General features: G+C 43.1%; 1 protein-coding gene across 1 annotated transcript in view; it reads right to left on the reverse strand.

Annotated features, from left to right (window-relative positions):
• The window catches only part of tdrd1 (tudor domain containing 1), a 75,331-nt gene that overhangs the window by 32,996 nt on the left and 20,809 nt on the right, over positions 1 to 21,526 (reverse strand). Inside the window, exons 8-15 of the mRNA XM_039010270.1 lie at positions 21,032 to 21,211; positions 20,779 to 20,922; positions 18,210 to 18,378; positions 17,721 to 17,804; positions 16,126 to 16,302; positions 6,900 to 7,007; positions 6,533 to 6,703; positions 5,997 to 6,235 (exon numbers count right to left, since the gene is read on the reverse strand). Of these exons, the coding sequence (XP_038866198.1) occupies positions 5,997 to 6,235; positions 6,533 to 6,703; positions 6,900 to 7,007; positions 16,126 to 16,302; positions 17,721 to 17,804; positions 18,210 to 18,378; positions 20,779 to 20,922; positions 21,032 to 21,211 (1,272 nt within the window). The remainder of the gene's footprint in view (positions 1 to 5,996; positions 6,236 to 6,532; positions 6,704 to 6,899; positions 7,008 to 16,125; positions 16,303 to 17,720; positions 17,805 to 18,209; positions 18,379 to 20,778; positions 20,923 to 21,031; positions 21,212 to 21,526) is intronic.

Below are 21,526 nucleotides of genomic sequence, written 5' to 3' on the forward strand. Positions count from 1 at the left end.
GTTTTGATTGCTTTACTGCGAAGCTTAGCAGAAGTAGACATTCTAATGTTATTTATGTTAGTGCCTAGTGAGCTGCACAATAGACTCCTACTTGGGCACACCACCTCTGTTTTTGCACCAGGAACCTCCCAAAATCACGGATGGCGAGACGGAGGAAGAAATCCTCCCACTCCCACAGGATGTTGCAGGCCTCAGACAGATGGAGATACCCCGCTCGATCAAGAGCAGGGACAAAAGGTTGCCGACATAGACTTCAAAATCGTAGAGGAAGGACCGCAGATACCCCCCAGCGACTAAGGTGCAGGAAGATCAGCCTCCAGGGCGGTGAAACTATTAGTTGTTTGTATCCGCTCAGGGCCTCTCATTGGGAGTGTAGACTGGTTTGCGGGAGGCCGCTGTCATCGGCTTCCACGGCTCGTGACATGCGACCATTGTGATTGCCGTGCTCCTTCGACTACGCTATCAGATGGGATAGGAGAGACAGGACATGGCTCCCCTGGCGAACGAGCTCCGGGCAACACCGGACCAGACGACACACAACAGCGATGAATCCAACATGTGAACACTGTCCAACCACCGGCTTAGAAAAGGTAAACATTCCACTCTGCGTTTCCCCCAGTTTCTTACGTTGGCTGTCGACCTGTGCGATCCAGGAAGCCACTTCATGCCTATAATCCTTGGCAAGCAAACAATTGCCACATTGGAACTATGAGTGATCCAATTTGTCCCGAAACAAAGCATAGTACATACAACTCCTACAGCGCTGGAACCGTTCATTTACCTCTACATACAAAGAGGGCAACATTGGAAAACTCATCTGGGACTAACTTTGTTAGCTTCATGGCTAATGTTAGAGGTTTAGCATCTCTTTAAAGCAGTCTTTAACCTGTCAGTTAAGCAGGATTCCGGCGGCCCTACCTGTTAAAAACAAACTAAAACCTGGTTGTTTTAGTTAAAATAACAAACCGAGTGGTTCCTGTTTAGTGTTCAGCTGCGCACTCTGATGATGTCAGAGACCTGCTGTTGGGAAGCATAGGAGTCAACATGGACAAGAAATTGAGCTCAGGTGCATCCTGTTTCCTTGAAATGTAAAAAACAATTTTTGAGTCCGCCTATGGTAAAGATCGAGAGGAAGATGAACAGAGCAAAGTACAAAGAGATCCTTCATGAAAACCTGCTCCAGAACGCTCAGGACATCAGACTAGGGTGAAGGTTCACCTTCCAACAGGACAAAGACCCAAAGCACACAGCCAAGACAACGCAGGAGTGGCTTCGGGACAAGTCTTTGAATGTCCTTGAGTGGCCCAGCCATAGCCCTGACTTGAATCGGATCGAACATCTCTGGAGAGACTTGAAGAAAGCTGTGCAGCGATACTCCTCATCCAATCTGACAGAGCTTGAGAGGATCTGCAGAGAAGAATGGGAGAAACAGGGTCGTCTGAATACTTATGTAAATGTGGGGAAGAACGGCGCCGGATGGGTGGCTGCCTTTTTACGGGCTCCTAACACAACGTGCTATTGTTTGTTTTTTCGCATTTTTTAAAACTTATTTTGTACATGATGTTGCTGCTACAGTCTATTATGGCCGAAAAGAGCTTCTGGACTCACCTTGAACTGGACAAAGATTTTTTCTTTAATGAGTCCGATGCGAAGGATATAGCACTTTCTCAAGACAAGGCCCAAATCCCTGTCATTCGCGAGAAGTAAAGAAGGAAAAATCGGGGTGCTTCGTGACAATTCGGAGGCGAGTGTGTAAACTACCATCAGTACTTTTGGCCAACGTGCAATCATAGGAAAATAAACTTGACAATCTACGATTAAGACTATCCTATCAAAGGGACATTAAAAACTGTAATATCTTACGTTTCACAGAGTCGTGGTTGAACGAAGACACAGATAATATAGAGCTTGCTGGGTTTTCCGTGCATCGGCAGGACAGAGCAGCTACGTCTGTAAAGACAAGGGGTGTGGCTTGTGTCAATAACAGCTGGAGTGTGATGTCTAATATTAAAGAAGTATTTAATATGAGGTAGAGTAACTCATGATAAGCTGTAGACAATAAGACCGCACTCAATGAGCTGTATAAGGCCACACGCAAACAAGAATATGCTCATCCAGAAGCTGCGCTCCTAGTGGCCGGGGACTTTAATGCAGGGAAACTTAAATCCGTTTTACCTCATTTCTACAAACATGTGACATCTGCAACCAGAGAGAGAGAAAATATAAATAAATAAAAACTCTAGAGCACCTGTACTCCACACAGACACATATACAAACCTATCCCTCGCCCCCTCCATTTGGCTAATCTGACCATAAATCTATCCTCCTGATTCCTGGTTACAAGCAAAAACTAAAGCAGGAGTTAAGAGTGAATCGCTCAATACGGAAGTAATCAGATGACGCGGATGCTACAGGACTGTTTAGCTAGCAGACCGGAATATGTCCCGGGATTCATCCAATGGCATTGAGAAGTATACCACCTCAGTCACCGGCTTCATCAATAAGTGCATCCTGGACTTCCTGATTGCATCCTGGACTTCCTGATGGGCCACCCCCGGGTGGTAAGGGTAGGCAACAACACATCTGCTATGCTGATACTCAACACAGGGGTGCGTGCTTAGTCTCCTCCTGTACTCACTGTTCACCTATGACTGTGTGGCCAAGCACGACTCCAACACCATCATTAAGTTTGCTGATGACACAACAGTGGTAGGCCTGATCACCGACAACAACGAGACGGCCTTTAGGGAGATCTGGCAGTGTGGTGCAAGGACAACAACCTTCCCCTCAATGTGAGCAAGACAAAGGAGCTGATCGTGAACTATAGGAAAAGGAGGGCCGAAAAGGCCCCCATTAACATTGACGGAGCTGAAGTGGAGAGGGTCGAGAGTTTCAAGTTCCTTGGGATCCACATCACCAACAAACTATCATGGTCAAAACACACCAAGACAGTTGTGAAGAAGGCACGACAATATCTTTTCCCCTTCATGGGTCCCCAGATCCTCAACAAGTTCTACAGCTGCACACTCAAGAGCATCTTGACCGGTTGCATCACCGTCTGGTATGGCAACTGCTTGGCATCTGACCGTAAGGCTCTACAGAGGGTAGTGCGTATGACCCAGTACATCATTGCGGACAAGCTTCCTGCCTTCCAGGACCTATATACTAGGCAGTGTCAGAGGAAGGTCCCAAAAAAATTGTCAAAGACTCCAGTCACCCAAGTCAGACTGTTCTCTCTGTTACCGCACAGCAAGCGGTACCGGAGCGTCAAGTCTAGGACCAAAATGCTCCTTAACAGCTTCTACCCCCAAGCCATAAGACTGCTGAACAATTAATCAAATGTCCACCAGGACTATTTACATTGACACCCCCACCCCCCCTTGTTTTTACACTGCTGCTACTCGCTGTTTATTATCTATGCATAGTCACTTTACTCCTACCTACATGTACAAATTACCTCAACTAACCTGTACCCCCACACATTGACTCTGTAACGGTAACCCCTGTATATAGCCTCGTTATTGTTATTTTATTGTGTGTTACTTTTTATTTTATACTTAGTTTATTTTGGAAATATTTTCTTAACTCTATTTCTTGAACTGCATTCTTGGTTAAGGGCTTGTAAGTAAAGGATTTCACCTGTTGTATTCAGCGCTAGTGACAAATACAATTTTATTTGAAATGTGATATCAGTTATTTTTTTATACATTTGCTAACATCTCTTAAAATCTGTTTTTGCTTTGTCATTATGAGGTATTGTGTCGATTGATGAGGAAAACAATTTAATACAATTTAGAATAAGGCTGTAACGTAACAAAATGTGGAGAAAGTCAAGGGGTCTGAATACTTTCCAAATGCACTGTATGAGAGGCCTGTGTTTACCACAGTCCTTATTTTCAGCATTTATCCAAACCCCCCCCTCGTTGGCTTTGACCAACGAGCCATGGCGGAGTTAGGCTCTGTCACCATTTTAACTTTGTTATGCATTTAAATAGTTGAATGAGTGATAACACATTTAGACGACAACTAAACCAGACATTGTTTTTCCATTGGGATTTGGTTGTGCTTTTAGATGGTTGAAAGCATAGTAATGACACATTGGAAATTCAACAAACTTATGGCTGTCTTTTTTTACTGGGTTGTAATCTCATTGATCAACGTCGCAACCAAATATTACCCAATTGTCCATGTTGAAATTACATGGTGTGCCCAATGGGCCACTACTACCACTTTTAGGGGCCAATACAAAACTTTCCCTAAATTCTAGACCTCAGCTGAATCTGGTAATGAATGTTGTGTCTGTTGAAGAAGTTGAGGAGACTAAATTACTTGGTGTTACCTTAGATTGTAAACTGTCATGGTCAAAACAAATAGATTCAATGGTTCTAAAGATGGGGAGAGAGGTCGGTCCGTAATAAAGAGATGCTTTGCTTTTTTGACACCACACTCCAAAAAGCAAGTCGTACAGGCTCTAGTTTTGTCTCATTTTGGTTATTGTCTAGTCATGTGGTCGAGTGCTGCAAGTAAAGCCCTAGTTAAGCTGCAGCTTGCCCAGAACAGAGCTGCACGTCTTGCTCTTCATTGTAATCAGAGGGCTAATATAAATACTATGCATGCCAGTCTCTCTTGGCTAAGAGTTGAGGAGAGACTAACTGCATCACTTCTTTCTATTCGAAACAATGTGTTGAAAATCCCAAATTGTTTGCATAGTCAATTTACAGACAGCTCTGACACACACTTATGCCACCAGGGGTCTTTTCATAGTGATAATGGGATTTATTTGATCATGTGAATGATTAGAATATTCCACCCTGAAACCATATGATTGTATGAAATTGATTAGAATCATGAGATTATTCTAATGGTGTGTGTGGTTTTAGTCAGTAGAATTATATATCCGGGTGTGTAGGTTGTCTATTATAGTGTCTTAAAACCAGACTGTCTGAGCAAGATTTGGTGCCGACCTTGGCTGGGGCCACAGAGTACTTCCCCGGGTCTCTCTATCTTGAGGGAGGATGGGGAGTAAGTCTCACGGATTCCCCTAATCTTTGTCGGCTGGGTAGCAGGACATTGTGTGCTAATGTTAGTGTGAATGTGTGTGCGTATATTAGTGTGAATGTGTGTGCGTGAGAAGCAAGTATAAAATGAATTGTTTTGTACAACAGATCAGAGCTCTCGTAAATAAACTTTCTGACTATCGTAGCTGGGCCTCCGTCTGATTCATTTCAACCAGTTTCTTACAAATTCTGGGTTTCAGGCTGAGTAGTTAATTGAATTGGGTTTATGAACATTGAGAACATAATAAGTCCCCAAATCCAGAACAAATTCAAGAAAACGTACAGTATTATATAGAGCCCTTATTGCATGGAACTTCCTTCCATTTCACTCAAATAAACAGCAAACCTGGTTTCAAAAAACAGATAAAGCAACACCTCACAACGCCTCTCCCCTATTTGACCTAGATAGATTGTGTGTATGTATAAGGAGGTTACGTGTGCCTTTTTTAAAATGATGTAGTTTTGTCCTTGAGCTGTTCTAGTCTATTAATGTTCTGTATTATGTCATGTTTCATGTGGAACTCAGGAAGACTAGATAAATCTTTCGTGACAGCTAATGGGGATCCTAATAAAATATCAAATTCACCATTGGGCGTTTGTACCCTGGCGCTAATGTGTCCCTTTCTCCTCACTAAATAAATGAGATCAATGGATGAATGGACAATCGAAGTTGATAATTGTACATGTGACTTCATGATTGAATTTCAATTAACTGAATGAAGAGGGAGAAATATATTGTTGCTAAATAAAGAAGGCTCAAGTATGAGGTTGCCCATTGAGTTAATCATTAGCTGCTAGATCACAAACTCTTAACATGATCGTGTTACTAGTTAGCACCATATTGATGACTTTCATGCTAAATGAGTACAGCAGAAACACTGCCGTACAGGTTGGCAGGTCTGACTTCTAGTTACCATGAGATGATTCTGTCCAGGCTACTTCAGCCTGCCCCTTCGTGGTGGGCTCTTCGTCCTGATGGTTGGAAGGCAAGGCATAACCTGTGGCGACCAGCATCTCAGCCACATTGCCCTGGGGGTCGCTGGCCTCGTCGATCATGGCCACCAGTGCCATACCCTCCCGCTCGCCCAGGATCTCTACCCGCAGGAATCGGTTGCACACCATCCGCCTGAGCATCAGCACAGTCTCCTCTGACCAGGCCTCTGCTGTGGGACGCACTCCTATAAGGGGAGGGGTGGGATTATGTGCGTAACAGGCAAGAATTTTTATTTTAATGTGATGAGTTTGTAAGTGATCAGGTTAACACCACCACTATCCCTAAAACACAATTTAATGCACTAGAGATTCCTTTGAGTTTGAGACGAAAAGGAAGGAATCAAAAGGCATGAAATGGCAATACATTTCTTTATTGTTATTGACACCTTGGACAAAAGGAATGACAGATGAATAGATGTCGCCAGAAAAGCAGAAATTCCAGATTAATCAATACATTGAATTGAACATGTAATAGGTCATACCTGCCAGGGTACAAGGGATGGCCTGCATTGGCAGGGCTAGGAGTTCAGAGCTGATGGAACACAGGCGACTCAGCTCCACCTCCTCTGAGTTGCCAAAGTCAATGTAGCCTACACACACCTTCTCTTCAGAGGAGTAGGCCAGCACTTTGGCCCTGTACCACTGGTTGTCCTCTGGGAAGGTACACACAGAGAGAGATCACTACCAACCGCGATGAGATCACTGGCTGGCAATGCTCCACAAATTTCCTCAACCAGGTCAAGATTAAGATCAAAGGAGAGAGCTCATCATCCTTTTTCTGACCGTGTATGTGCCCTGAGTGAATGTGAGTACTCTAGCCTGACACAGAATTAGAGAGAGTGTCCTTACCATAGAATAGGGAGCAGCACACTGTGCCAGGGGCAGGTCTGAAGTTTTGGCTGGCTGGGGCCTGAGAGCAGTGGTCCCTCAGTTTCAGATGCAGCTCCTGGATCACACCTGTACAGACATACAACACTCAGCACCCATGATGCAAGAGACGGAATCACCTCCACAGGTTTACATTCAATTCACTAGGGCACATTAAAGCAAAACATTTTAAAAACAGTACCTCCTAGGGTTGCAACATATCAGAATATAATAGCTAAAAATGCCAAAATGGTTATCGGCCCGATGTCTAGTTTAACGGCTATATTAAAAACCGATGTCAAAGCTCCCGTGCATACCTATATGACGTAGGTACATGACGTAATGTGACGCTACACGTCTGCTGTGTGGATCGAGCAGTCAAGAAGTCGAGCAGTCATTTGTAAGAGTAATACCATTTCAGCGAGACAACGCAAAGGCGAAGTCGATTAAAGCCAAGATAATGGGATTCATTGCCCTTGACAATCAACCGTTCTCTGTCGTGGGTGATGTTGGCTTTCGCCGACTGGTCGAGCACCGTTACACACTACCAAGTGCGCTATTTTTCAGATGTTGCCCTACCGGAATTACACAGTAGTAGCGTCACTGCTATTAGCTTCACGACATACATACTATGGAACACCGTTTGGGTCTTTGCGTGTCAAAATAGATACAGTAGCACTGTCAAAGCTGTACTAAAGAAGTCTGCAAACAAGCAAACACCGGCCACGAACGACGTGTTTACAATACCGCGTTTGTAATAAACATCATTTGTTCTACCGCAACTTCTAGGGTAGCTAGCTTTAGCTTGGTACCTAGCTAGCACAAATACAACCAGCCCGAAAACAATGACCAGTAGAAACTGCAGTCATTTCCATTATTCTTAGCAATGATTTAGGAATCATTGTGAGTCAGTATTAGCAAGGTTGTCACTTGTTGTTCGCCTATTGAAATTGAACTTCAATTCATGAAAATAAATAGCTAGCCAGCTACTTAACCCTGTTGCCCAAAGCTAACGTTACAAGTAGCCAGCTAGCTTCATCTGGCTAGTGAGGCTCGACCGGACAGCGATGTGAAGCAAGGCACAATAAGGGAATGTACAGGTAGTGGAATGTACGGGTTGCCTTCAAAATAAAATTGGCATTGACAGTGATGCAAATGAATACAAATAGTAGAATTATGCCAAACCTTTATTTTGAAGGCTAACCGCAAAGTTCAATATTGTGGCTAGCTTTACAGATGGGTCCGACCACCATTAATCAAATAAGAACTGTCTTATAAATTAGGGTTATTTGAGATGACACCTAGATGTTGTTTTGCTGTGTTTGAGGAAAAACATTGGTTTGCATCCATAAACTAGCTAACTTTGACCAGCACTGCAGGTGCGGAAGACAACTTTACCAGCGTCATAGCATATGTATTGATGAATCGTTGTGACATGAAATACGAGTGATAATAATCAATGTGTAGTAACTATGTAAAACATGTATGAATGCGTTAAATTGTGACATAGTCATATTCAGGTCTTAATTGGTCAACAAGCTTATTTGAGAAGTGTATATTTTTCAACATGCAAAGACCCAAACGGTGTTTCATAGAAATCCTGGTTGAGAATGAAACGACTGAACAAACAACGAAACAGCACAGCAGGTAAGTGAAATAAATAGGTTTTGATTATGTTTTATTGGTAATGGGGACATAAGTAAATGACAAAAAAATAACTCTTTGGTCTGTGCGGTGTGTCTAACCTTTACTTAACAAGTCAGTTATAAAAACAAGTTCTTAATTACAATGACGGCTACCCCGGCCAAACCCGGACGACACAGGGCCAATTGTGCACCACCCTATGGGACTCCCAATCACGGCCGGATGTGATACAGCCTAGATTCGAACCAGGGACTGCAGTGACGCATCGGAGATGCAGTGCCTTAGATCGCTGCGTCCATGTGTGTGTGTTAAATAGTTAACTTCTTATGGCTGGGGGCAGTATTGAGTAGCTTGGATGAATAAGGTGCCCAGAGTAAACTGCCTGCTACTCAGGCCCAGAAGCTAAGATATGCATAGTATTAGTAGGTTTGGATAGAAAGCACTCTGAAGTTTCTAAAACTGTTTGAATGATGTCTGAGTATAACAGAACTCATTGGGCAGGCAAAATCCTGAGAAAAAATCCAACCAGGAAGTGGGAAATCTGAGGTTGGTCAATTTTCAACTCAGCTCCTATTGAAGAGACAGTGGGATATTGGTAATGTTGCACTTCCTAGGGCTTCCACTAGATGTCAACAGTCTTTAGAACCTTGTCTGATGCTTCTACTGTAAAGTGGGGGCGAATGAGAGGGGAATGAGTAAGGTCTATCATGACCTGAACATGCGCGTTCATGTGAGACCGAGCTCTGTTCCATCGCACTTCTGAAGACAAATTAATTCTCCGGTTGGAACATTATTGAAGAATGTTAAAAACATCCTAAAGATTGATTCAATACTTCGTTTGTCATGTTTTTACGGACTGTAATATAACAAACTTTTCGTCCGTACTTTCCACTGCACTTGCCCGCGCGTCGTGAGTTTGGAAAGTGTACTGAACGCTAGAACAACAAGGAGAAATTTGGACATAAATGATGGACATTATCGAACAAAAAAAAAAAAAATTGTGGAACTGTGATTCCTGGGAATGCATTCTGATGAAGATCATCAAAGGTAAGTGAATGTTTATAATGTTATTTCTGACTTCTGTTGACTGCAAAATATGGCGGATATATTTGTGTCTTGATTGGGCTCTGAGCACCGACTCAGATTATTGCATGGTTTGCTTTTCCGTAAAGCTTTTTTGAAATCTGACACAGCGGTTGCATTAAGGAGAAGTGCATCTAAAATTCCATGCATAACACTTGTATCTTTTAGCAATGTTTATTATGAGTATTCCTGTAAATTGATGTGGCTCTCTGCAAAATCAAAGGATGTTTTGGAACTTCTGAACATAACGCGCCAATGTAAACTCAGATTTTTGGATTATAAATATGAACTTTACCGAACAAAACATACATTGTATATTGTGTAACATGAAGTCCTATGAGTGTCATCTGATGAAGACCATCAAAGGTTAGTGATTAATTTTATCTATATTTCTGCTTTTTGTGAATCCTCTCTTTGGCTGGAAAAATGGCTGTGTTTTTCTGTGGCTATGTACTGAGCTAACATAATCGTTTGTTTTGCTTTCGTCGTAAAGCCTTTTTGAAATCGGACACTGTGGCTGGATTTACAACAAGTGTATCTTTAAAATGGTGTAAAATACATGTATGTTTGAGGAATTTTAATTATGGGATTTTTGTTGTTTTGAATTTGGCGCCCTGCAGTTTCACTGGCTGTTGAAGAGGTGGGACGCTACCGTCTCACGTACCCTAGAGAGGTTAACAACAAGTATATCTTTAAAATGGTGTAAAATACTTGTATGTTTGAGGAATTTTAATTATGAGATTTCTGTTTGTATTTGGCGCCCTGCACTTTCACTGGCTGTTGTCAAGAATAATAATATGCATATATTAGCAACTGGGACTGAGGAGCAGGCAGTTTACTATGGGCACCTCTGTGCACCTTTCATCCAAGCTACTCAATACTGCCCCTGCAGCCTTAAGAAGTTTACTGTCATGGTCAAAACATATTGATACAACAATAGCTAAGATGGGGAGAAGAATGTCCATAATAAAGCTCTGCTCTACCTTCTTAACAGCACTATCAACAAGGCAGGTCCTACAGGCCCTAGTTTTGTCGCACCTTGACTAATGTTCAGTCGTGTGGTTAGGTGCCACAAAGAGGGAGCATTGCAATTGGCTCAGAACAGGGCAGCACGGCTGGCTCTTGGATGTACACAGAGAGCTAATATTAATAGCTCTCTCCAGGCATGTCAATCTCTCCTGGCTCAAAGTGGAGAGATTGACTTCATCATTACTTGTATTTATGAGAGGAGGTATTGACATGTATGCACAGAGCTGTTCGTTTAAACTACTGGCACACAGCTCAGACACCCATGCATACCCCACAAGACATGCCACAAGAGGTCTCTTCACAGTCCAAGTCCAGAACAGACTATGGGAGGCACACAGTACTACATAGAGCCATGCCTACACGGAACTCTATTCCACATCAAGTAACTCAAGCAAGCAGTAAAATTTGATTTAAAAAACAAATAAAAACACACCTTATTGAACAGCGGGGACTGTGAAGCAACACAAACAAGCACAGACAAATGTACACACATGATAACACACACACATATTTTTTACTGTATATATGTGGTAGTGGTGGAGTAGGGGCGTGAGGGCACACCGTGATTTTGGAATTAGAAGTTTGATAAGCAGGTGTCCACATACTTTGTCATGTAGTGTAACACTCGTCCAGTCAAATCTACAGTATACACATGTAGAGACAGCAGTCACTACCAAGTGGACAAGAGTCAATGTACTACAGTAGTGGAGGCTCCTTAGAGGAGGAAAGGGAGGCCAATCCTACGTGAATTTCATAAAAATAAATAGTAAAACATTACAAAAGTTATCATTTTTAGATAACACTATACTAAATATATTCACGTCAACAAAAATTGCAATAAAAAGGTCAGTAGCCTCAACAGCACTCTATAGGGTAGCACCATGGTGTAGCCGTTGGACAGCTAGCTTCCGTCCACTTCTGGGTACATGGACTTCAATATAAAACCTAGGAGGCTCAAGGTTCTCACCCTCTTCCATACACTTACACAGTAATTAAGACGACTTCCAGAGGACATCCTCAAACCTAGCAGAGCTCTTGCAACATGAACGGACATATTGTCCACCCATTCAAAGGATCAGATAATCTAGTACTGAAAGCATAAACTACAGCTAGCTAGCACCGCAGTGCATACAATGTGGTGAGTAGTTTACCCAAGGGGAGATAGATAGACAATAGTTTACATTAATTTAAAAATAGAAGGAGAAGCAAAAGTGATGAATGTTTGTTTTCTCACTTTCACTTTTTTTAGCTAGCAAATGCAGCTAGGTAGTTTAGTCTACTCAAAACACCCAGTTCAAACAGAGAGGAATGCCATGTTGGCTAGCTGGCTATGGCTATCCAACACTGGAACTTTTCCAAGGTAAGCTTTTGGTTTTATTAATTTATTGCCACCGGGGCCCGCCAGTGTAACCGCTAAACTGCTTACTTACTGTACACTGTACTGCATGATTGTAACAGGTTTACTAATGTATTAGTTCTAGTAGCTTTGTTGACTATGACGTTAGCCAATACGGTGACAACAATGTAGGTCTAGCGGTTTTGAGATGGTTTGGCTTGGAAAGTTTCTTTCCACCTGGTCACAGACAACTGATGTGTTGTGCACTGGAGTCAGATGTGAGAAGGAATTAACGAGCAAAGTGAGCATGCAGTTTGTATGTGGCTGCTATGAAAGTGAACTGTGCTTGCATGTGATCAGTGGTGTATTAATTCGTCAAATTCTGTTAAAATGTTTAGCAAATGGAACGAAACGTGGATAAACAGACCTTAATTTGTCCAATAGAAACAATAGTTTGCAACTGTTGGGCTAATGATTACACCCTATATCAGCTAGATGCAGGCAAGTGTGTGCAAGACGTTATTGAATGTGACTGTCGGTCACATTGATTACTCAAATTTCTATCGAGCCTGTGCACCTACGTTGTAAACTCATTCTACGTTGTAGCAACCTCATGATGGGTATTGGAAAAATTTGAGTAACCTAAACCTATTGATGATAACTTGAGCTGGGTGAATGGAATGTGAATGCTAGTCATCCAATATGCTGTAATAGAAATAAGGCCATGCTCATAAAAATTATTATCGTCCTCCCTCATTTTAAAACAGCATCGACGGCCACTGGTCTACAGACAGCCCAACCTACCCACAAGCACAGACAAACAGTTACTACCCTCTGTACAAGAGATATGGGATGTTAATCGAATTTCTCTACAATTTTGTTCACAAATTGTTTTACAACTCTGTTAGTAAGCATTTCTCCTTCGCCAAGATAATTCACTTTGGCAGGAAGCTGATTAAACAGCATGATAATTACACGAGTGCACCTTGTGCTGGGGACAATTTCGGTAATTTGGCAGTACGTCCAACCGTCCTCACAACCGCAGACCACGTTTATAGCATTGTGTGGGCAACTGGTTTGCTGATGTCAATGTTGTGAACAGAGTGCCCCATGATGGCAATTACAGTATGGGCAGGCATAAGCTCAAGGACAAAGAACACAATTGCATTATATCGGTGGCAATTTGAATGCAAAAAAAAACTGTGATGAGATCCTGAGGCCCATTGTGGGGCCCATTTTCTAAGGTATCTGTGACAGATGCATATCTGTATTCCCAGTCATGTGAAATCCATAGATTAGGGCCTAATGAATTTAATTTAACTGACTGACTCATATGAACTGTAACTCAGTAAAATCAATGTAATCGTTGCATCTTGTGAATATATTTTTGTTCAGTATATTTATTATTTTCCTTGAGGCAAGTACACCGGATATTAATTGAGGAAATTCTCATATCTGGCCCTGTGCGCTCCTTAAATCGTGGCATTGAACATTTCAGCAGCTTTTTAATCCTCCATAACTGGCTACGTGATAATTGCAGCTCTGTGTGTAACATTTGACAATTTTGATTTCTTCTGGAAACAAAGCTCATTTTATGAGGATGGGTTCCACCCAAATCATTTGGGTTCCTGGATCCTTTCACAGCATTATAAGGCTGCGCTGAGACAATGACTTATCAATGACACAAGCCGAGCTCAGTTAAGCCCTACCATTGTGTCGCTGAGTTGACAATGCTTCAGCAAATGTACATTATCCCATTGGAGTTGGTAGACACAATGTAAGTAACCCAATGCCTCCGCTGATCCTACAGCTATTGTATGCAGTAATCATGTGCCCATGAACAAAAGTTACACCGTTAGCACTGAGGCGGTGTGCCCTAGTAGTAAGTGCAGTGCATGCAGCTCACCCTGCACTAACAAATAAAATGAGCATGTCTACTTCTGCTAAGCTTCCCAGTAAAGCAATGAAAACAAGCAACCATCCCAGAAAAGTGCTAAAAATAGCCCACATTAACATATGTAGCTTAACTAACCTCCAAACGAGCTTCAATGCCATACAACACTCCTTCCGTGTGGCCTCCAACTGCTCTTAAATGCTAGTAAAACCAAATGCATGCTTTTCAACTGTTCGCTGCCCGCACCTGCCTGCCGACTAGCATCACTACTCTGGACGTTTCTGGCTTAGAATATGTGGACAACTACAAATACCTAGGTGTCTGGCTACACTGTAAACTCTCCTTCCAGACTCATATTAAACATCTCCAATCCTAAATTAAATCTAGAATCGTCTTCCTATTTCGCAAAAAAAGCCTCCTTCACTCACGCCGCCATACATACCCTCGTAAAACTGACTATCCTGACGATCCTCGACTTCGGCGATGTCATTTACAAAATAGCTTCCAATACTCTACTCGGCAAACTGGATGCAGTCTACCACAGTGCCATCCGTTTTGTCACCAAAGTCCCTTATACCACCCACCACTGCGACCTGTATGCTCTAGTCGGCTGACCCTCGCTACATATTCATCGCCAGACACACTGGCACCAGGTCATCTATAAGTCTATGCTAGGTAAAGCTCCGCCTTAGCTCACTGGTCACGATAACAACACCCACCCGTAGCACGCGCTCCAGCGGGCATATCGCACTGGTCATCCCCAAAGCCAACACCTCCTTTGGCCGCCTTTCCTTCCAGTTCTCTGCTGCAAACGAATTTGAACGAACTGGAACGAATTGCAAAAATAGCTGAAGCTGGAGACTTACATTTCCCTCAATAACTTTAAACATCAGCTATCTGAGGAGCTAACCGATCGCTGCAGCTGTGCATAGCCCATCTGTAAATAGCCCACCCAATCTACCTACCTCATCCCCATATTGTTTTTATTTACTTTTCTGCTCTTTTGCACACCAGTATTTCTACTTGTACATCATCATCTGCTCATCTATCACTCCAGTGTTAATTTGCTAAATTGTAATTACGCCGCTACTATGGCCTATTTATTTCCTTACCTCCTCACGCCATTTGCACACTGTATATAGACTCATTTTTCCCCTACTGTGTTATTGACTGTACGCTTGTTTATTCCATATGTAACTCTGTTGTTGTTTTTGTCGCACTGCTTTGCTTTATCTTGGTCAGGTCGCAGTTGTAAATGAGAACGTGTTCTCAACTAGCCTACCTGGTGAAATAAAGGTGAAATAGAATTTTACAAATTAAAAACTTGTAATAAATGGTGTGGAAATTGGTTGGCGACTAAACTGCTTGGAGTAACCCTGGATTGTAAACTGTCATTGTCAAAACATGCTGATACAACAGTAGCTAAGATGGGGAGAAGTCTGTCCATAATAAAGCGCTTCATTCTTAACAGCACTATCAACAAGGCAGGTCAGGTCCTACAGGCTCTAGTTTTGTCGCTCCTGGACTACTGTTCAGTCGTGTGGTCAGGTGCCACAAAGAGGGACCTTGGAAAATTACAATTGTCTCAGAACAGGGCAGCTGGCCCTTGGATGTACACGGAGAGCCAACACGTAAATCTCCCATGGCTCACTACTTGTTTTTTTAAGTGTTGACATGCTGAATGCACCGAGGTGTTTGTTTAAACTACTAGCACACAGCTCAGACAGCTGTCCATACCACACAAGACATGCCACCAGAGGTCTCTTCACAGTCCCCAAGTCAAGAACAGACTATGGGAGGAGCACAGTACGACATAGAGGCATGGCTATACGGGAACATTATTCCACATCAGGTAACTGATGCAAGCAGTAGAATCAGATTTTATTTTAAGAACTAGATACATTTACACATTATGGAACAGCGGGGACTGAAGAGACACACACAAATGATAATACATTCACTCTACACACGTACGCATGGATTTTGTATTGTAGATATGTGGTAGTAGAGTAGTGGTCTGAGGGAACACACTTCATGTGTTGTGAAAAGTGTTATGAAATGTAATGTCAAGTAATATCTTAAATTGTATAACTGCCTTATTGTTGCTGGACCCCAGGAAGAGTAGCTGTTGCCATGGTAACAGCTAATGAGGATCCTTAATAAACACAAATAAAGAAATTAAGCAAAAGCGTATTGATGAGTTGTCACTAGGTTGTACTCACTGGCGTTGTCCAGTTTCTGACAGATGATGTCGTAAGGTGACTGCAGGTGCGTCACCATGGCAGCGAAGGTGTCTCCCAGTCCCTGGGTCAGAGGGTCAGGTGGCTGTGCCTCCATGTTCTCGTTCTTACCCACCGACTGGCGGCGGAAGTTTTCCAAGGACGCACTCACCAGGGAGTCTGGAGCAGAGAGGGACCAGCAACTAAATATTTCAACAAACTGGAGTAAACCTTTACCTTGTAAACTCAAAAAGTTTATATCCTCTCACTGTCAACTGTGTTTCTTTTCAGCAACCTTGAGATGTGTAAATATTTGTATGAACATAAGATTAAACAGACAAACTGAAAAAGTTCCACAGACATGTGACTAACAGAAATTGAATAATTTGTCCCTGAACAAAGGGGGGAATTGAGAGCCGGGCTCTTCGCTGGCCATGGCTGAACACTGACATTCCTGTCTTGCAGGAAATCACGCACAGAACGAACAGTATGGCTGGTGGCATTGTCATGCTGGAGGGTCATGTCAGGATGAGCCTGCAGGAAGGGTACCACATGAGGGAGGATGTCTTCCCTGTAATGCACAACGTTGAGAAGCTCAACGACTGAGAAGCTCAGTCCGATGATGCTGTGACACAACGCCCCAGACCATGACAGACCCTCCACCTCCAAATTGATCCCGCTCCAGCGTACAGGCCTCGCTGTAACGCTCATTCCTTCGACGATAAACGCGAATACGACAATCACCTCTGGTGAGACAAAACCGCGACTCGTCAGTGAAAAGCACTTTTTGCCAGTCCTGTCTGGTCCAGCGACGGTGGGTTTGTTCCCATAGGCGACGTTGTTGCCGGTGATGTCTGGTGAGGACCTGCCTTACAACAGGCCTACAAGCCCTCAGTCCAGCCTCTCTCAGCCTATTGCGGACAGTCTGAGCACTGATGGAGAGATTGTGCGTTCCTGGTGTAACTCGGGCAGTTGTTGCCATCCTGTATCTGTCCCGCAGAGGTGATATTCGGATGTATCGATCCTGTGCAGGTGTTGTTACACGTGGTCTGCCACTGCGAGGATGATCAGCTGTCCGTCCTGTCTCCCTGTAGCGCTGTCTTAGGCGTCTCACAGTACAGACATTGCAATTTATTGCCCTGGCCCCATCTGCAGTCCTCATGCCTCCTTGCAGCATTCCTAAGGCACGTTCACGCAGATGAGCAGGAACCCTGGGCATCTTTCTTTTGGTGTTTTTCAGAGTCAGTAGAAAGGCCTCTTTAATGTCCTAAGTTTTCATAACTGTGACCTTAATTGCCCACCGTCTGTAAGCTGTTAGTTTCTTAACGACCGTTCCATAGGTGCATGTTCATTAATTGTTTACAGTTCATTGAACAAGCATGGGAAACAGTGTTTAAACCCTTTACAATGAAGATCTGTTAAGTTATTGGGTTTTTACGAATTATCTTTGAAACACAGGGTCCTGAAAAAAGGTCGTTATTTTTTTTGCTGATAAGACAACACATTTCAGCAGGAATTTGAATCAGAATCCAATTATTATTATGGAACTTGGAAAAACTGTTGCAAAATGGTGACAAAATAAAATTGACACTGCTCACCAACGTCCTGTTCTGAGCGCTTCTTATTGACGTCCTCCCTCACAGCGTAACCTTGGTCCATGAGGAAGGTGCTCAGCTGTTTTCCTGTCAGAGAAAGATATGGTGTTTACATGGCAGACATGAAGACAGACAACGTGAAAAGCACTTCAATAGTCATACAAAGGACATATTTTAAAAAGGGGAGTATGGTTACTATATTATGGTGTTAAAGTCAGTTTAGCATTAAGTGATACAAAACATGAGAAAAAAATTGAACGATGCAAAGATTAATGCAAAGACATCCATATAGTTCAACGCGACACTTCGTAGGACAAATTACGATGTATACGGACAGAGAGCTGTACTCCAATAGGCGCGCCCAAAAAGATGCTCAAGGTTCCTAAACCTAAAGCTTATGTTTATTATGGAGAAGTACATGTGGTGATTCAGTTTTTCACCTTCTATTATTCACTGTAGCCAACTGACCATAGCCTTCCTGTGATACAGTACCGATAGGAGTCAGCAGGATGTCCACTGCGTAGGTGCGGTCATTCTCCTGTGTGTCCACCACAGTGAGTGTCAGGCTCTTTCCAGCCACCAGCTGTCTCACAGCCATGCAACACACCCCCATCCAGCTGTCAGTCACCGGTGTTATCCCGGCGACGCTGCACTCCAAAGCCTGCAAAAAAAAGGTTATGGTAAATAAACGTGAACAAGTGCAATTCAAGAATAAATACGCATTTGAAATAAAATAGGGAAGTAAATATTTGGGCCTTGAATGTTACTCCTAGGAAACAGATGAATTTGGAGAAGGAAAATTAACACAATTTAACCTCTGACTGAAACATGCCTTTCGGAAAGTATTCAGACCTCTTCAGACTTTTTCCACATTGTTACGTTACAGCCTTATTCTAAAATTGATTTTTTTCTTCTTTTTTAATCTCTCAATCTACACACAATAACCTACATTGACGAAGCAAAAACATATTTTTTTGTAAATGTATTAAAAATAAAACAAATAATAACAAACAAATATTCACTCAGTACTTTGTCAAAACACCTTTGGCAGCGATTACAACCTCGAGTCTTCTTGGGTATGAAGCTACAAGCTTGGCACACCTGTATTTGGGGAGTTTCTCCCATTCTTCTCTGCAGATCTCAAGTTTTGTCAGGTTGGATGGGGAGAGTCGCTGCACAGCTATTTTCAGGTCTCTCCAGAGATGTTGGGTTCAAGTCCGGGCTCTGGCTGGGCCACTCAAGGACATTCAGAGACATGTACCGAAGCCACTCCTGCGTTGTCTTGGCTGTGTGCTTAGGGTCATTGTCCTGTTGGAAGGTGAACCTTCACCCCAGTCTGATAACCTGCTCAGGACTTCAAAGATCTCTCTGTACTTTGCTCCGTTCATCTTTGCCTTGATCCTGACTAGTCTCCCATTTCATGCCGCTGAAAAACATCCCCACAGCATGATGCAGCCACCACCATGATGCAGCCACCACCATGCTTCACCGTAGGGATGGTGTCAGGTTTCCTCCAGACGTGACACTTGGCATTCAGGCCAAAGAGTTCAATCTTGGTTTCATCATACCAGAGAATTTTGTTTCTCATGTTCTGAGAGTCTTTAGGTGCCTTTTGGCAAACCCCAACCAGGCTGTCACATGCTTTTTACTGAGGAGTGGCTTCCGTCTGGCCACTCTACCATAAAGGCCTGATTGGTGGAGTGCTGCAGAGATGGGAGAACCTTCAGAAGGACAACCATCTCCACAGAAGAACTCTGACAGAGTGACCATCGGGTTCTTGGTCACCTCCCTGACCAAGGCCCTTCTCCCCCGATTGCTCAGTTTGGCCGGGCGGCCAGCTCTAGGAAGAGTCTTGGTGGTTCAAAACTTCTTTCATTTAAGAACGGAGGCCACTGTGTGCTTGGGGACGTTCAATGCTGCAGAAATGTTTTGCTACCCTTCCCCAGATCTGTGCATCAACACAATCCTGTCTCGGAGCTCTACGGACAATCCATTCGACCTCATTTCTTGTTTTTTGCTCTGACATGCACTGTCAACTGTGGGACCTTATATAGACAGGTGTGTGCCTTTCCAAATCATGTCTAATCATATGAATTTACCAGAGGTGGACTCCAATCAAGTTGTAGAAACATCTCAAGGATGATCAATGAAGACAGGATTCACGTAAGCTCAATTTCGAGTCTCATAGCAAACGGTCTGAATACTTATGTAAATAAGGTATATTTCTTTTTCTTTTTCAAAAATGTCTAAAACCCTGTTTTCGCTTTGTCATTATGGAGTATTGTGTGCAGATTGCTGAGGAAATTGTTTTATTTAATACATTTTAGAATAAGGCCGTTACAAAATGGAAAAAGTCAAGGGGTCTGAATACTATCCGAAGGCACTGTATATACAAAAGTATGTGGACACCCCTTCAAATTAGTGGATTCAGCTAAGTGTATAAAATTGAGCACACAGCAATGCAATCGCCATAGACAAACATTGGCAGTAGAATGGCCTTACTGAAGAATTCCGTGACTTTCAAAGTGCCACCGTCATAGGATGCCACATTTCCAACAAGTATGTTTGTCAAATTTCAGCCCTGCTAGAGCTACCCCCATCAACTGTAAGTGCTGTTATTGTGAAGTGGAAATGTCTAGGAGCAACAACGGCTCAGCCGTGAAGTGGTAGGCCACACAAGCTCCCAGAACGGGACAGCCTAGTGATGAAGCACATAGCTAGTAAAAAACGTCTGTCCTCGGTTGCAACACTCACTACCGAGTTCCAAACTGCCTCTGGAAGCAACGTCAGCACAAGAACTGTTCGTCTAGAGCTTAATTAAATGGGTTTCCATGGCCGAGCAGCCGCATACAAGCCTAAGATCACCATGCGCAATGTCAAGTTTCGCCTGGAGTGGTGTAAAGCTCGCCGCCATTGGACTCTGGAGCAGTGGAATTGCGTTCTCTGGAGTGATGAATCACACTTATCCATCTGACAGTCCGACGGACGAATCTGGGTTTGGTGGAAGTCAGGAGAACTCTACTTCTAAAAGAACTGAGGTGAATTTTCACGATAAACTCACACATGGTGGAATGGGTTCAATGCTGGCAGCGAGGGGCTTGATCCGATCCAGTGTCACGTCTTCTTCGTTTCCAAAGTCAATGTAGAGAACTTTAGCATTTCCATCATCTGCAGCTACAGACTGGACAACACCTCTGTACCAGTTCTAGAGAGGGAGATAAGCAAAAGATTAGATAGAGGCTTTAAAAATCCATACTAAGTAGTATCTTGACGACGGCATTTTTTCAATTTTCCTCAGTGTTCTTCTTCATCACCTGATCCAAGGAGTATTTGACGGCACAGACCTCTCCGGTGTCGGGCTTGTAGTCTGTCCCTAGCGACCCGCCGTTGGTCTTCTGCAGTTCCACAGTAATGGCTCTCAGAGCCTCAACCAGCTCTGGGCTTTGGACGTGAATGAAAAACCTACCAGGGCTATGCAGCTCCACCACAGACACCTTAAGCCACAGACAACCAGGAAGAGAGAACACTTCATCTGAGTACACAAACACAATGAGACTCAACATACTACATTGATAATGTTGGCCTATGTACCTACAGGACAATCGTCATTGTGTGGGTGGAACATTGAGGTATGCTGGATTAGTTAGAACAATCCACAGGTGTACAAACATCAGACGTCGCCATAGCATATTTTCTAAACATGCATAAAAAATAAGATAAGTCATTCATTCTGCCTCTTGAATTCTTTCAAAGGTGACATTTTAGGTCAGACTTTTTCCCGGACCTAAACATGACCTCAGGAGGACATT

Source organism: Salvelinus namaycush, chromosome 16 (genome assembly GCF_016432855.1).
Source record: "Salvelinus namaycush isolate Seneca chromosome 16, SaNama_1.0, whole genome shotgun sequence".
In the NCBI taxonomy this organism is placed as follows: domain Eukaryota; kingdom Metazoa; phylum Chordata; class Actinopteri; order Salmoniformes; family Salmonidae; genus Salvelinus; species Salvelinus namaycush.